Below are 17,097 nucleotides of genomic sequence, written 5' to 3' on the forward strand. Positions count from 1 at the left end.
AACTCCACCAACGTCTGGTATGGCTTAGCCTAACCAGTCTTAACATCTCATCTCTCCTTCACTCACCACTCACCTACCACCGTCTCTTTGCATTGCTGTCAGTCCTATTTCAGTATTGTGTACTATAGCTGTCATCTCTGTGCTAATGATCCAGAGGTTTTTCCTTCATGTGAATTTTCCTTACTTTTCTCTCGTCATATTTGACTTGTCTCTTCTGATGAAGGCCACAAGGAGACTTCTTCCGAGCCAACAAGTTTTTTAACCCACTTGGCCATTGGTCCCCATTTTCCTTGTAATCTTTCTTGGTCGAGAGCTTTTACTTTGAATATACTTTTCTAATTTTTTTGGCAACTTTAGTCCGTCGAAACAGCACTTGCCGTGCCTACAGCCTCGAGAAACTCTCCTTCTCTGTCTCTCTTCGTACATTATCTTTCTTCTTTGGTTGGAGTATGAACTACAGGTCCAAAGATCACCAATAAACCACGTATTTCTACCTCCCACTTCACTAACACTTTTAGGTCTTATCTAAGCCACATATTGGCTACTCCAGACTTAGAGAAGTGGGAATAGCCAATATTGGGGTAAGATAAGACCTAGAAATATTAGTGAAGTGGCTACTCCCACTTCACTAACACTTCTAGGTCTTATCTAACCCCCATATTGTCTATTCCCACTTCTCTAAGTCTTTTAGTTCTGAAGTACCCCAACTCGTTAAGTACCTCCCACTCCAGCAACTCTTCTAATTCTGGGGTACCTCACTCGTTAGCTACCTCCCACTTCACTCGTTAGCTACCTCCCACTTCACTCGTTAGCTACCTCCCACTTCACTCGTTAGCTACCTCCCACTTCACTCGTTAGCTACCTCCCACTTCGATAGCTGTTGTAGTTCTGGACTAGCCCACTCACTGTCTACTTCCCGTTTCATTAACTCTTCTAGTTCTGGTCTAACCCACTAGTTGGATGAGTTCTAAAATACTCACATGTTCACCATCATGTCTCCGTTCTCTCTCATACCTGCACTTTCACCTATATAATTCAATACAGGATACTCCGCACTTAACCAAACCTGCTTACGTACACTTCATATGATCCCTTATTAACTTGGTCTCCAACAGAGTATATGATCCACTGTGTAGCTTTACTTAAGAGAGTTCTATGCAGCTCTGCTTCACATAAGTGTCCCCAGATCTCTGTTCCTCATCGCCAGTCAGTACTCTGTGGTACCCGTTGCTCAGTCTCAGGATTATTTCTGATCTGTGTCCCCTTCTCTCTCTCTCTCTCTCTCTCTCTCTCTCTCTCTCTCTCTCTCTCTCTCTCTCTCTCTCTCTCTCTCTCTCTCTCTCTCTCTCTTTGATAGTCTTTGTCCTACGTATCTTTCCTCTGTGTATCATATTTCACTGATCTCTATCATTTCTTTTTTTACTTTCGACACTTTGCTGTGTTTAGTATAGCTGATCTTTGTCTTCTGTTTACATCCGACAGTATCTCTGCTGCCTCTGCCCTGTATGCTGTATTTGACCGACCTATATCAAGATTACCCCACTAAGAAATTCAAACCTTCGTGACTTATCTCTCTTGCCCTTTCCTAGGGTTCCTTGTGACTGATAGTCTTCTTACTCAGTTCCTTCAAGGATGGTGTAGTCATGTTCTCTCATCTTAACCTTCCTAAGTTCGTCATCTATTAGCCGTAGCTTTTGACCTTAGCTGTCTACATCACTGAGGTTATTTCCTCTACTCCTAACGTCCCAGCTGTTTCATTCCTCAGTTCCTCTCTGATCATTTTTTCCGCCACATAGACAACCCAGATTATCTGCGTCATCCTCCATTCTCTTTGGTTGATCTGGTGACAGACTTATCATGTCGTAGTTTCGTCTGGATTTTATTTGCAACAATTCTCCCCAGTTCAAGTTTCAGCTTCACGTAACACATCGATTGATACAACAACTGATGACATTGTTAATCCATGTAATTTCGACTGATATTAGGCCACCTGTTTGTTTACTGGTGTTTTACATGAGTGTTTGCAACAGAGACTGTTGCCTTTTTGTTGTCACATTTCCTATTTTTTTTGACGAGTGATTGCTGTTTGCGTGTTACAGAGAGAGTTTTCACTCGTGTTGCCTCTTAGCTTAACCTTGCATATATGTACTATGATTTTATTTGTAGTGTGTGTGTGTGTGTGTGTGTGTGTGTGTGTGTGTTCATACATCTTTCGTAAGACAGAAACATATAATATTTGTTATTTCGTTTTACACTTCCTTTCCAGCCACCAGCACCAAAACCTTAGATTCGTGAAGATGTTTTTAACCTGACGCTTACGGCTCTGGTCAAAGGCCAGTGGTGTCAGGAGCGTAACAGAAGATGCGTTTGACCTGACCCATGAAGATCAAGTGAAAGTCACCTGATGTTCAGGGTGTAGCGTAGACCGCGTACGTGTGACCACGTACCACGTACGTCCGTATTGTACGTGCTATAGCTACTTGCACCAGGATCACCTTGCTGGTACAGTCCCTCAGCAGCACTACGCCAGGTATATTCATGTGGAAACCAGAGGATTGAAAGAAAAGAAACACGAGATGACACCACACTTTAATAACTTCATCAATTTCTCTCGATGAGCGTTTAAAAAAAGAAAGAGAAAGAAGAAGAAGAAGAAGAATACAGACGCCACTGATGGGCCCAGTGATTATACACAAGACATATTAACATGTAGGTCATAACAGTGAGCAGGAAGCAAAATGTGATAACAGACGAGGATGACTGAACGAGGTGTTAACAGACGAGGATGACTGAACGAGGTGTTAACAGACGAGGATGACTGAACGAGGTGTTAACAGACGAGGATGACTGAACGAGGTGTTAACAGACGAGGATGACTGAACGAGGCGTTAACAGTGTGTCTTGCATAGAGGCGACAGCGAACGCCATCTTGGAAACAGATTCACATCAGCAAACCCCCCTTATCCATGTTCCTCAGACCTTCTTCATGAAGCTAACACAAACATCTGGAAGTGCTTGAACAGAGTGTTCGATCAATATCATGCACACAGGCAGGTAATATACACCTTAAAAGGCTAAGAATGTCCTAGAGCGACCTTCAAAATAAGGTCAAGATCAAAGAGAAAAAAAAAAAATGATAATCTAAGCATTTCTTGAGACTTTCCCTGTGGAAAGCGACACTCACATTGTATTGAATATAATCAATAGTTTTCAGAAATACGAAGGATACAAGCAGCATATATATATATACACAGCCAAATAATAGGAATCATTATGAGGCTACCAATGAAAACTGAAGTGAGTTCATACTGAGTGCAGACATTATTTTCATGTTGCACAAGAGAAAAAATATAATTTTGGGTGGTAGGATTTTCTGACAGGTGTGGCAGCCAAGTCGTGGGAGGAGGAGGAGGAGATGGTGGTGAGTGTGTGAGGCTGGCTCGCTAGCGTCATTGTCAGCAGCGTTACCTGCAGCAGAACACGACCCTCGAGGTGACATCTCCTCCTCACACGACGAAGCCTAAGTGATTACCACATGCAAAATTTGTGCCTAAATATGAGTATTTAAGATAGGAGGAGACAGGTGTAGGACCAGAGCCAGCAAGAGTAGAGACACTATTAGTGAGAGATAATGAGTGAGAGGTTAGAGGAGAGTGAAGTAACTTAAGAGTGAAATAAAAGTGAGTGTGACAGAAAGTATGTCTAGGATGCAGGGGGAAGGCAGACCCTCCACTTAACCGTTCATCATCTTCATGAACTCTGAAAAGGAGAAACACAGTGGTTGAAATAAGCTTGTACTTAAGTTTGTTAAAGATCATTCAAGAAAGATGTAGGTAATGTTTTTGTAATAATACAACTCATGATTATAAAGTACAACAGATTTATCTTTATTTTTTACTTCTTTACGAAATTGTTAACATTTTCCAGAAACTTTATGTAACTTTATAGATAAATATTTTGGTTTCGACCATACATTATAAATGCATAAGCACGCATACACACACACACACACACACACACACACACACACACAAGAGGGACTTAAGAGTCTACACCGTCCCTCATGCGTCACCAGAGTCCCATGTTAAGGGAACAGTTTAAGACACCAGCTGTCTGCTGGCGTGTAACACAATCGCGTTCAAGTTCGTGGACGAGGAAATATTCAGCAAGCTCTTCACATCATACATAAGGTCAAGTCTACAATATGCTTCTCAACTTGGTCATCGCATCTACAGAAGCACAAACACATGATAGAGAAGGTCCAGAGGAGAGGCAACAAAGATCGTACCAGAATTAAGGGAGGTGAGTTACGAGGAAAGGCTAGAGGTCTTCAGGTTACCAATCAAGGAAGAGAGAAAAGTGAGGGGTGATCTGATCATAACCTTTTAGTTTTGAAAACACATTGATGATACAGACAGTGAACGACCAGACGACATAACATGATATTAAGCAAAAATAATCAAAGAGAGAAAGTTTTATGGTATGAGAATGTTGGATGAATGGAGTCAACTGAATAACAAAGAACATAGAGAAATCTAAAAAGCTGTAGCGCAGCGAAGAGGGTTTGAGGCATATTGCCCCACGAGTGTGAGGCTCCTTCCTCGTACAGTACAAACAGGTCACGGTCAATAGGCAGTTATTACCCCTCATCCGACAGGCTGGGAAGAAGCTACTGCAACATTCTCGCCACCGCCACCTTCATCCATCTGAGATCCCTCGTCCCTAAGTTGCAGTTCAGCACCACGCGCACATCACACCCATCCAAGGCCGTACAGACTGCTACAAGAACGGCCTCATCCCAACCATCAATACAAACAGTAAACTACCACTCCAGTGATTGGAAAAACACTGTTTGTTTACACCCAACCTCCCTATATCATGCTCTTATCATCTTTACTGTGTGCAATTTCGCTGTATGTTTATTGCATTGGCAACATTTGGTAAACTTAATATTACATATACATAAAAGATAGAAAGCTCAGTTGTCGATAAGGTAGGTAATAGCAGAGGGAAGAACGGCATTTTCGCACAACTTGCATTGCTCGTTATGTCACTGTTGCTCGAAAGTATCCTGTGAGGGAGAGTAAGTGATGAGATAGTCCTTAAGGAGTCTTAGCAGTGAGAGCGTAGTTCATTGCTACTTTAAATTCTTAAACTCGGATCTGTAGACGGCCTGTCTCTCAAGAGGAGGGAGGCTCAGTCGTGTCCTGAAGAAGGAAGTGGGTGGTATATGATATGAGGTGTCCTGTGGTACCTTAATTAAGGAAGTGGGTGGTATATGATATGAGGTGTCCTGTGGTACCTTAATTAAGGAAATTTGTGGGGAAGGACAAGGTTTAAGGGATTATTTCCTTTAGTGTCTCTGTGCACCTTATTTGTACACTGTTATGGAACCATACCATGGCAAACTACAGTGTTACCCTGTAACCTGTATCACGCTGTGACCCTTGTTATGCTGTGGCCTGTTTTGCACTGTACCACGTGCTACATGTTACACTGTACCCCGTGCTACATGTTACACTGTACCCCGTGCTACATGTTACACTGTATCATATGGTACATTGTGCTCCAAGTTACACTGTACCACGTAGTACATGCAACATTAAACCCCGTGTGAAATCAACTGTCTTAAATTTCCCATTGCCATCTTTGATAACATTTCATGTGTATTGTCAAAGAACATCTCCCAGGAAAGCTTGGTTTGAATTTGACGATGCTTCTATGTCTATCAGCATTATCCCTCACAGTCATAACCATTTGGTATAGGCTGTATGGTTATGTTTTAGAGTACAACTCTCTCTCTCTCTCTCTCTTGTCCTGCCTCTTAGCAGAACCATCATTTCCTAGTGTTCATTTCTCTCTCTCTCTCTCTCTCTCTCTCTCTCTCTCTCTCTCTCTCTCTCTCTCTCTCTCTCTCTCTCTCTCTCTCTCTCTCTCTCTCTCCATAAACTACTGCAGGAAATCTTGACATTGTAGCATTATGTTCACCCGTGAGTGTGTAGGTGTGTTGGTGTCACGCACGCATGACAATGTTGTCTGTCATTACGTTTCCTCTTTGTGATGTTTTGTGTGGTGTCCGAGATGCGCATGTCTTGGAAAAGCTTCCATCGCTATCGTCTGCTTCAGGCGTCCATATGAATCTTGTAGTACCGAGCCTTCTTGTGGTGGTGGTGAGAGGGGAATGATGGTGGTTGTGGCTACGGTAGTGAGCCCCAGTGAGGGAGGTAGTTGTACTCACAAGTTGTCAGGGTCCTGAGACTCGTCAAGGTGTCAGTTCTGTAAGCCGTTTCTTATCATATAACACTGTGGTGTCCTCTTGTGTGTGTGTGTGTGTGTGTGTGTGTGTGTGTGTGTGTGTGTGTGTGTGACGTTGGCGTCTGTGATCTTGTGATGAGCAATATAACTAGGAATTTTTTTTGCGGGGGATCTGATGGATGTTATCCCAGTCGTTGTAGTATGTTCGTCCGGTGTTGTAGACTGTGACGTACAACCTTTCTTTGTGGGACGTTTGGTGCAAACATCATCTCTGTTTCCCTCGTCTGTTTTGGATTTTGTCACAGCTGTTGTTTCTCAGCACAGGGTTGTGGGCTGGGTTGTGGGTGTTGCAGACATAGCCTCTAGTGGGAAGGTCTTCTGTATGCATTTGCTCTGCTATTCCTGGTTCGATCAACGCCCTGGCACAAGATTATCAAAGAATCCAGGAGCATTATGGCAAGGTATTTGGCAACTTCAGGGGAATACCTGAAACATCATTAGACAGCTGACAGTTAATGTTAACTGAATAGATGAGGACTAAGGTAAGGCGTGCGAGTTCAGGGAACATATGGAAGTCTGTGTTCAAAAATCACACCAGAAGAAAACGGAGACTAAAATAAAATCCATTAAAGGGAAGTTTAGATCAGCTTGTCCATAACAGGGAGATAACTGACTCCCACCAAACCAGAGGTGCAGCTCAGTTACAACCCCTTCCAGTTGTCTTTTAAGGACAACAGACATGGTTTATGTGGAGAACAGGCCGTCGCTACTCACTCAACATCCACAACGCTTTGCATGAGACTCAAGGACGCGAGGGGAACAATGATACCAACACCAAGAGCGCCAGACACTAATCCAAACCGACCAATTTCCTTTCTTTAAGATAATTCAAAGGATAAATAACCTGAAATCAACACGAGACCTGGACCCAATAACCACCCAAACCACAATCATTATGGCCTCCTGAGGAGCAGAAGCACCACCTGGCGCTGATGAAAAACTAGCAGTTCACCAGATACCCAGATCTAAACTGCAGGTCATGCTCATAGACGTAGTGTGGACGAACATCGTCCATTACAAACTGTGGCAAGTAATTACGCTAGAAATTAGCAAGAGATCGCTATATCGCTTCCTTTATCAGTGTACTTCCGCTATAACCATTGAGCAGAATAACGTCACTAAAATCCCCGTATTTACACTTGGTTCCATAAGGCAGCGCCCTGACATCCACACAGCTCACAACCTGCACAACATACACGCCCCTTCCAGTAGAGATCGCATGCATGGACATCTATCCAGACGACACCGCCACTGAAATAGACGTCTCCAGTCACACGCTCCCACGACACACCCACTGTGTACAGTTATAGAGGGGAACAGGAAAATGAAAATCATAGTTGTGAAACGAGAGACAACGAAACCTTACGACACAGAAGTAGAAGGTAACTGGATACAGCGGTACAATGTATAGCCATACTAACTTTATGCACGTTTCACACATGACTATATGACCAACAGAACCACACACACTAAGGCAGTCCTGACAAGCTTGTGCTGCCTCCAAGAGAGGCAAATTTTACACCAGGTCAAGGCTATGGTTCCATTTGGATTAAACGCCTCTTCTCGACCCACCCATCTTGCATCCAAACGACTCCTGCTGAGGTGGCAGAACGAATAAGATACTACCAACACTGAAGGTACGAACTTAAGATGTGCTTAGGACCCCCCCTCTCTCTCTCTCTCTCTCTCTCTCTCTCTCACCGTTGAAGTCGATGGTGCCGGAGGCGTCCTCGTCCACCTCCTCGATGATGGCGTCCAGGTCGTCCTCCGTCAGCCTACTGTCCAGCTCACGAAGGATGTCCTTCAGGGTCTCGATGGTGATGTAGCCGTTACCTGGGTAGGGAGGAAGGAGCACCTGCTGGTCATATAGAAGACTTAACGAGCGACAGTAGAATCAAAAAGACATTCACATATCGTTATAAACCATACGTGGGGATGAACCATTCATGGCTAACTATAACTTAGGGAGGGATCTGGTTCTTCAATAGTCCCCCCCAGTGAATACACCTCGTTTTCTGAGGCCAGAATCAAGTACGTGGACTTTAAGGGGAGTTTGTAGTACATAGAACAACTAACTGTGCTTTATATGTGTCTTCACGGATAAAATAGGTTCGAGTTTAACTTTTGAACTCTTAGTGGCCATTAAACCCAGTAAGGTGCATACATACATACACTAATGAATGATAATGATAATTATAATGATAATGATAATGATAATGATAATAATGATGATAATAACAATGACAATAATGACAAAGATAATAATAATGATAATAATCATATATATATATATATATATATATATATATATATATATATATATATATATATATATATATATATATATATATACGTGTAGAGGAGTTTATGCATATATATGTGTGGATGGGTCATTCTTCGTCTCTGTTTCCTGGCGCCACCTCGCTAAGGCGTGAAACGGCGATCACGTATAAATAAGAAAAATAATAATGATAACAATAATGACAATAATGATAATGATAATAATAATAACGATAGCAATAATAATAATCATACATGATTTCTGCAATTTGCATATGACTTTTAGTTTAGATAAGACAATCTTTATTGTTTGTATTACCAGTCTTGCAGAAGTGGGCCATGTGTATAGTGAGGGTGTTATCAAAATGAACACCTGCAGAAAGTGTTAAAAGATATTTTGGTTGTTGGACCTTAATGACCCATGCAGTTGATAGCCCTAACACCCAAACAGCTATACCAGCCTATAACAACCGCACGATGGTTTGAGGCAATATACACAGTAAGAGTATAAAGCGTCTTAATGAGATTATCATTAACAGATGTTTAAGATCTATTGCCAGGTGGTTCTAACGATGTTGACGGCCTTAATGATCGTGACAGATGATGATGTATTTATAGCCTAGCTGACCAACCAACCAATCAATGTTACCAACTGAACTACCAATGCGCCATTGTTAGATAGACCAGCAAATGCTACTACTAATCTCCATTAATCATACTGCTCAATCTAATCATCATTAATCATACTGCTCAATCTAATCATCATTAATCATACTGCTCAATCTAATCATCATTAATCATACTGCTCAGTCTAATCATCATTAATCATACCGCTCAGTCTAATCATCATTAATCATACTGCTCAATCTAATCACTACTAATCATACTGCTCAATCTAAACACTATTAATCATACTGCTCAGTCTAATCACCATTAATCATACTGCTCAATCTAATCACTATTAATCATACTGCTCAATCTAAACACTATTAATCATACTGCCCAGTCAATCACATATCGCTCAGTCTAATCATCATTAATCATACTGCTCAATCTAAACACTATTAATCATACTGCCCAGTCAAATCATCATTAATCATGCTGCTCGGTCAAATCATCATTAATCATACTGCTCAGTCTAATCGCCATTACTCATATTGCTCAGTCTAATAAGATTCAGTTATTCAATAATGAAGTGGGATACATGTGCAATGTTATTAATCTTATTCATTGCCGTGTTTCTTATTCTTCATCGCAGTTATGAATGCAGTGTTAATTTTCACATACACACATGAAGATATATGAGAAAACTCGCTTTGAGAAAAAAAATGAACAGTAGAAGCTTCAAACCTTCGACTGTATTTCCAGTCAATTCAGACGGATACATGTTTTGTATTACTGATGATAGCTTGAAATACAGGCAAGGGGAGGGTGTCTGCTGCCCGAGTGCTGTGACCTGGAACCCAAGATTCGAACACGGGCGGGAACCCATCTGTACCTCACGGCCAGCGACGGTGACCACCACACCACGGGACCCCTTTCAAGAGGTTCTATAAAGTTCTTATTTACTGTTGTTTTGCTCGACCATCGTGATGCCTGCCATCTTCAGGCGCAAGTCAGGTTGGGTAAGGTAAAGTTTGTGGCACGCGAGGTACGACACGTGGCACGTGAGGTACGGCACGTGGCACGTGTCGCACGGCATGTGGCACGTGTGGTACGACACGAGCCGTTGCCTTTGACAGGCCGGTTCAGTGATTCTGACCGGAGATCTCTGCTCCAACTCCCTCTGTTGGTTCGGGAGGAAAGTTACACACACACACCGGGGGCGTAGTGTGGGTACAGCAAGCCTTCTTAACCTGACCTGGTTCATATGTTCTCACGATGGATGAACGAGACGATAATAACAACTTCTTTTTTGTAGATTCTTGTAACATACTTCATGATACAGACACTCGAAAAAGAATGTAGACTTCAGGAATGAAAGAAATAAAGTGCAAATCAAAAAAGTACTTCCTGGCGTTTTAACGAAATGTTTAAAAGACCTGTTCCTTCCATGTACATGTACATATCTTGGCATATATATATATATATATATATATATATATATATATATATATATATATATATATATATATATATATATATATATATGCCTCGTCTTAAAATATAGGAACATATGAAACAGATGTATGAAGTATGACACCCTAAGCGTGCTGGGTACTCAAAACTTCCCACAAATGAATGACAAGTGTTACTCTCAAACATTCTTGCGTCACACATCCTTATATCAGAGACCCTTGTGTCATGCACCCTAGCGTCATGCACCCTTACGTAATACACCCTTGCGTCAAGCATCCTTATAACATACACCCCTGCGTCAAACCCTCTTGACGTCATATACCAATGCTTCGAATACCCTTAAGTCTTACATTCTTGCGTCATACACTCTTTCGAGAAACATCCCTTAAGATCAAATAATCTTACTGTGTATACTCTTGCATCACGTTGCGTCATACACCGTTGCGTCATGTACCCTTGCATCATACAACCTCGGGTCAAACGCCCGTGACCTGATATTCTCTTGTATACCCTTGCGTCATAAGCCATACGTCTTGCATCATACACCCTTGAGCAACGCAGTCTTGCTTCTTACGACCTTGCTTTATACATCACTGCCTCACAAACCGTTAAGTCTTCTACTCTTGCGTCATAAACCTTTCCGTTGTAAACCCGTTGCAAAACCTTTCATACACCCTTGCGTCATGTATTTTTGCGTTTTGCTCTTTTGCGTCGTAGATCCTTATATCATGCACGTCTGCGTCATACACCATTGCGTCATCCACCCTTGTGTCGTCCTTCATTACATTAGATACCTTTGCGTCATATGCCTTTGTATCACATGCTCTTGCGTTGTACATCCGTACGCTATACATCCTTGCGTCGTATAGTCTCTTGCTTCACGCATCCTTGCGTTGACCTCTCTTGCATTACACACTCTTGCATCGTAGACTCATGCGTCATGCACTTCCACTTCAGAGAGAAAGATGGACACACACACACACACACACACACACACACACACACACACACACACACACACACACACACACACACACACACACACACCACACTTTATATGTATTGTTAATCATAAAAAAACGTCAGTTTTAAATACTTTTATTAATGAATGTGTGTGTGTGTGTGTGTGTGTGTGTGTGTGTGTGTGTGTGTGTGTGTGTGTGTGAACAGCTTCAGTAACTGAAGCCTCCAAACACAGACCCAAGGATGGGCTTCACCTTACCTCCTCTGTCATAGATACGGAAGGCTTCTTTCAGCTCGGTCTTCAGCGCCTCCTCGTCCTCCTCAATGAGGAACTTGGCCGACAGCTGAACGAACTCTTCAAACTCCAGTTCACCAGATCCTGTGAGTTAGAACGTGAGATTATAGCTTGTGTGGAGGTATAGAGGCTCTGTACGTGAGGTCACATCATCATCGAGGATCAAGTCCTGTTTATGAAGTCAAGAGATATGGGTTCAGATTCCGAAGATAAGTTTACAGGGTGAAGGATCGGTTCCCCATAAGGGATGTAGATATGTACTTTTTCTGGTATGAGATCTTGAGATCTTATGGATAAGATGAAGTGGTGATTTGGGTGCAAAGGATCACTAAGAAGAGGCTCAGACTCAAAGGAATTAGGCCACGAAGGATAGGTTCATATTCCAAGACGTTCAGGTCCGGACAAAGAAGTTTAAGAAACGATGCTGAAGATACAAAGTGATGATAAATTTTCGCTACAGACTGACAATAATGGACGCTCAGGTCTCGTGAATAACAAAAATAGAGGGACGAATTCCTGGGGATGAAAAAATAAGTTGAGGTTGCTAAGGGATAGTAAATGAAGGTTTAAGTTTCCTTAAACTCCTACATGTGAATGAGATACCTTAGTCCACTAAGAGGAAGACACAGCTACAGTGATCCCACCCATTATACCACTGATAGAAGCACACACATCATGAATGTTTAAGGTCAACTGAATCTTACCCAGGTTGGGTTCGATACCCCGAAGCCTCACATCAACTTCTGGCCATGACTTACCCAGGTTGGGTTCGATACCCCGAAGCCTTACATCGACTCCTGGCCATGACTTACCGTCCTCGTCAGTCTCGGCGATGATCTCCTGAAGATGTTTCTCCGATACCTTGACGCCCATCATCCTCAGGATGACGCCCACCGTCTCGGGGGTGATGTAGCCTTTGTTATCCGTGTCGAACGAGTCGAAGGCCTTCTGGAGGGCTGCAAGACGAGGCGCAAGTTAGTGAGTTCAACTTTTCTCGTTTGAATCAGGGGACAGTACATGTTGGTGCAGATAATGATAGTGACGGTGGGACTTTAAAGGAAATTACGAAGAAAAAATGGCACTTCTCGTGTAATGGAGATAAACTGGTGTGTGCTACTCTACTGCAGGGTCCAGAGGAAGCTGACGTGTATGAGGACATCGATGGCAGTACCTGAGAGAGATGTAGCGTTCTATGACCTTCGGGTCAGCCATGTTACACATGCCCTCGTCCAGCCAAGATGGAAGGATACAAACCTCTCACACACACTCGCTTTATGTCAGGTCGTGATAGCAACAGACAGTCAAATGATGAAGAATAACTGATGGATGCATTCCTAGGGTATGACCATTCCTGGGGTCTGACCATTCCTGGGGTATGACCATTCCTGGGGTCTGACCATTCCTGGGGTCTGATCATTCCTGGGGTCTGACCATTCCTAGGGTCTGACCATTCCTGGGGTATGACCATTCCTAGGGTCTGATCATTCCTAGGGTATGACCATTCCTAGGGTATGACCATTCCTAGGGTATGACCATTCCTAGGGTATGACCATTCCTGGGGTCTGACCATTCCTGGGGTATGACCATTCCTAGGGTATGACCATTCCTAGGGTATGACCATTCCTAGGGTATGACCATTCCTAGGGTCTGACCATTCCTGGGGTCTGACCATTCCTAGGGTCTGACCATTCCTGGGGTCTGACCATTCCTGGGGTCTGATCATTCCTGGGGTCTGACCATTCCTAGGGTCTGACCATTCCTGGGGTCTGACCATTCCTAGGGTATGACCATTCCTAGGGTCTGACCATTCCTGGGGTCTGATCATTCCTAGGGTCTGATCATTCCTAGGGTCTGACCATTCCTAGGGTCTGACCATTCCTAGGGTCTGACCATTCCTGGGGTCTGACCATTCCTAGGGTATGACCATTCCTAGGGTCTGACCATTCCTGGGGTCTGACCATTCCTGGGGTCTGACCATTCCTGGGGTCTGATCATTCCTAGGGTCTGATCATTCCTAGGGTCTGATCATTCCTGGGGTCTGATCATTCCTAGGGTCTGACCATTCCTGGGGTATGACCATTCCTAGGGTCTGACCATTCCTGGGGTCTGATCATTCCTAGGGTCTGATCATTCCTGGGGTCTGATCATTCCTGGGGTCTGATCATTCCTGGGGTCTGACCATTCCTGGGGTCTGATCATTCCTGGGGTCTGACCATTCCTGGGGTCTGATCATTCCTAGGGTCTGATCATTCCTGGGGTCTGATCATTCCTGGGGTCTGATCATTCCTAGGGTCTGACCATTCCTGGGGTCTGATCATTCCTAGGGTCTGATCATTCCTGGGGTCTGATCATTCCTGGGGTCTGATCATTCCTGGGGTCTGACCATTCCTGGGGTCTGATCATTCCTGGGGTCTGACCATTCCTGGGGTCTGATCATTCCTAGGGTCTGATCATTCCTGGGGTCTGATCATTCCTGGGGTCTGATCATTCCTGGGGTCTGATCATTCCTGGGGTCTGACCATTCCTAGGGTCTGATCATTCCTGGGGTCTGACCATTCCTGGGGTCTGACCATTCCTAGGGTATGACCATTCCTGGGGTCTGACCATTCCTGGGGTCTGACCATTCCTGGGGTCTGACCATTCCTAGGGTATGACCATTCCTGGGGTCTGACCATTCCTGGGGTCTGACCATTCCTAGGGTCTGACCATTCCTAGGGTCTGACCATTCCTGGGGTCTGATCATTCCTGGGGTCTGACCATTCCTAGGGTATGACCATTCCTGGGGTCTGACCATTCCTAGGGTCTGACCATTCCTGGGGTCTGACCATTCCTAGGGTATGACCATTCCTAGGGTCTGACCATTCCTAGGGTATGACCATTCCTAGGGTCTGACCATTCCTGGGGTCTGACCATTCCTAGGGTATGACCATTCCTAGGGTCTGACCATTCCTGGGGTCTGATCATTCCTAGGGTCTGATCATTCCTGGGGTCTGATCATTCCTGGGGTCTGATCATTCCTGGGGTCTGATCATTCCTGGGGTCTGATCATTCCTGGGGTCTGATCATTCCTGGGGTCTGACCATTCCTGGGGTCTGATCATTCCTAGGGTCTGATCATTCCTGGGGTCTGATCATTCCTGGGGTCTGATCATTCCTGGGGTCTGATCATTCCTGGGGTCTGACCATTCCTAGGGTCTGATCATTCCTGGGGTCTGACCATTCCTGGGGTCTGACCATTCCTAGGGTATGACCATTCCTGGGGTCTGACCATTCCTGGGGACTGACCATTCCTGGGGTCTGACCATTCCTGGGGTCTGACCATTCCTAGGGTATGACCATTCCTGGGGTCTGACCATTCCTGGGGTCTGACCATTCCTGGGGTCTGACCATTCCTGGGGTCTGACCATTCCTAGGGTATGACCATTCCTAGGGTCTGACCATTCCTGGGGTCTGACCATTCCTAGGGTATGACCATTCCTGGGGTCTGACCATTCCTGGGGTCTGACCATTCCTGGGGTCTGATCATTCCTGGGGTCTGACCATTCCTGGGGTCTGACCATTCCTAGGGTCTGACCATTCCTGGGGTCTGATCATTCCTGGGGTCTGATCATTCCTGGGGTCTGACCATTCCTAGGGTCTGATCATTCCTGGGGTCTGAAGCAAAGAACACAAGTCACACAGTCTGTGATGTTATCATTTTCTGCTGGTTGTTCTAGCTGACTGGGGACACGATGGCTTAGGTTAAAGTGTGTTGAGGTGTGTTTTGCATGTGTATGCGCGCGCGCGTGTGTGTGTGTGTGTGTGTGTGTGTGTGTGTGTGTGTGTGTGAATGAGTGTAATGGTATATTAGGAAGAAGCCGCCAGGGCAGAGAGTTGACGGGGCAGGGAGCGAACGAGGGAATTGGAATGTTGAGGACAGAAAAAAAAGCAAAAAAACTTGTAATAGGAAGAATCCTCAGGGAATATGGATGGTGAGTGGTGTTCGGTAGAATCCCTGTTGTGTTGTGGTAAAGCGACCGCTGGGGTTGGCTGTGCAGGGCGGGGCGGGAGGCGAGGGTGTGGCACGCCCTATACGTACATACCTGTGATCTGATCCTCATCCAGCATATCCTGCAACACCGGACATCAAGTTAGTAACACTTCTCATAAGAACATGGGATCAAATAAACAAAGGATCTGAATAAAAAAAAGGATCTAAATAATATTCAACAGCAGTTGGTAGATATTAAATGCTGCTGCATTAGTGAAACAAAATGATAAAGTTAATATAAAAACAAATTTGAAATATGACTGAAGAAAATAAAAGCAAATGATAAAAGCAAATGATAACAGAAATTAACATATTTGTAAAAATGTAAATGAACAGAAAACTTAGTAACTTTAACATAACTAAGAACCAAATTGTAATTTCAGGTTAATCATAGATGGGAAAACGGTTATTCTAAAGTGCTATTGCGACATGAGACGGCAGGAGTGATAGCGTCACACGGTGTGCACGGCCCGGCGACATCGCCTGCAGTAGCAGACGCTTGGGCAGGTTATTATTATTTTACCTCCTTCACGCTCAGCAAATACTAGTGTGAGTTTCTCATTTTCCCCGAGTAAAATGTGGATCATTCAACATTGTCTTCATGCCCTGAATTTTTTTCTTCAACAGTATCTCAGACATCAGTGAGCCAAATTAGAATCGCGTGTCATAAATATATGACACCTGACGATTTCTTTTCCTTGAATCAGGTTTTTGTGTGCTAACGTGAATCTATGATACCCGATTGCTTGCTTATTATGGACCCAGCCAGTGAACATCTACTGGCTGTAAATGTACTCCTTGCGTGTCTTAAAGGAGACTAAAACGAGAGGAAGCACGGGATTGGAAATCCTCCCCTCCGGTTTATAATTTTCCATAAGAAGGAATAGAGAAAGGGGCCAACTGAGGATTTTCCCTCTAAGGCTCAGTCCTTGTTCTTGACGCTACCTCGCTAATGCGGGAAATGGGATATATATATATATATATATATATATATATATATATATATATATATATATATATATATATATATATATATATATATATATATATATATATATATATATATATATACCTGAGGATGGGGGAGAAAGAATACTTCCCACGTATTCCCTGCGTGTCATAGAAGGCGTCTAAAA

At 43.7% G+C, this 17,097-nt stretch overlaps 1 protein-coding gene across 1 annotated transcript in view; it reads right to left on the minus strand.

Moving 5' to 3' along the window:
- Positions 1-2,574: 2,574 nt before the first annotated feature.
- The window catches only part of LOC139750843 (troponin C-like), a 44,865-nt gene continuing 30,342 nt past the window's right edge, over positions 2,575-17,097 (minus strand). Inside the window, exons 2-6 of the mRNA XM_071665629.1 lie at positions 16,014-16,041; positions 12,745-12,888; positions 11,897-12,016; positions 8,017-8,148; positions 2,575-3,759 (exon numbers count right to left, since the gene is read on the minus strand). Coding sequence (XP_071521730.1) covers positions 3,734-3,759; positions 8,017-8,148; positions 11,897-12,016; positions 12,745-12,888; positions 16,014-16,041 — 450 coding nt within the window. The 3' untranslated portion in view covers positions 2,575-3,733. The remainder of the gene's footprint in view (positions 3,760-8,016; positions 8,149-11,896; positions 12,017-12,744; positions 12,889-16,013; positions 16,042-17,097) is intronic.

The sequence above is a fragment of the Panulirus ornatus genome, chromosome 10, assembly GCF_036320965.1.
Source record: "Panulirus ornatus isolate Po-2019 chromosome 10, ASM3632096v1, whole genome shotgun sequence".
NCBI classification, from domain to species: domain Eukaryota; kingdom Metazoa; phylum Arthropoda; class Malacostraca; order Decapoda; family Palinuridae; genus Panulirus; species Panulirus ornatus.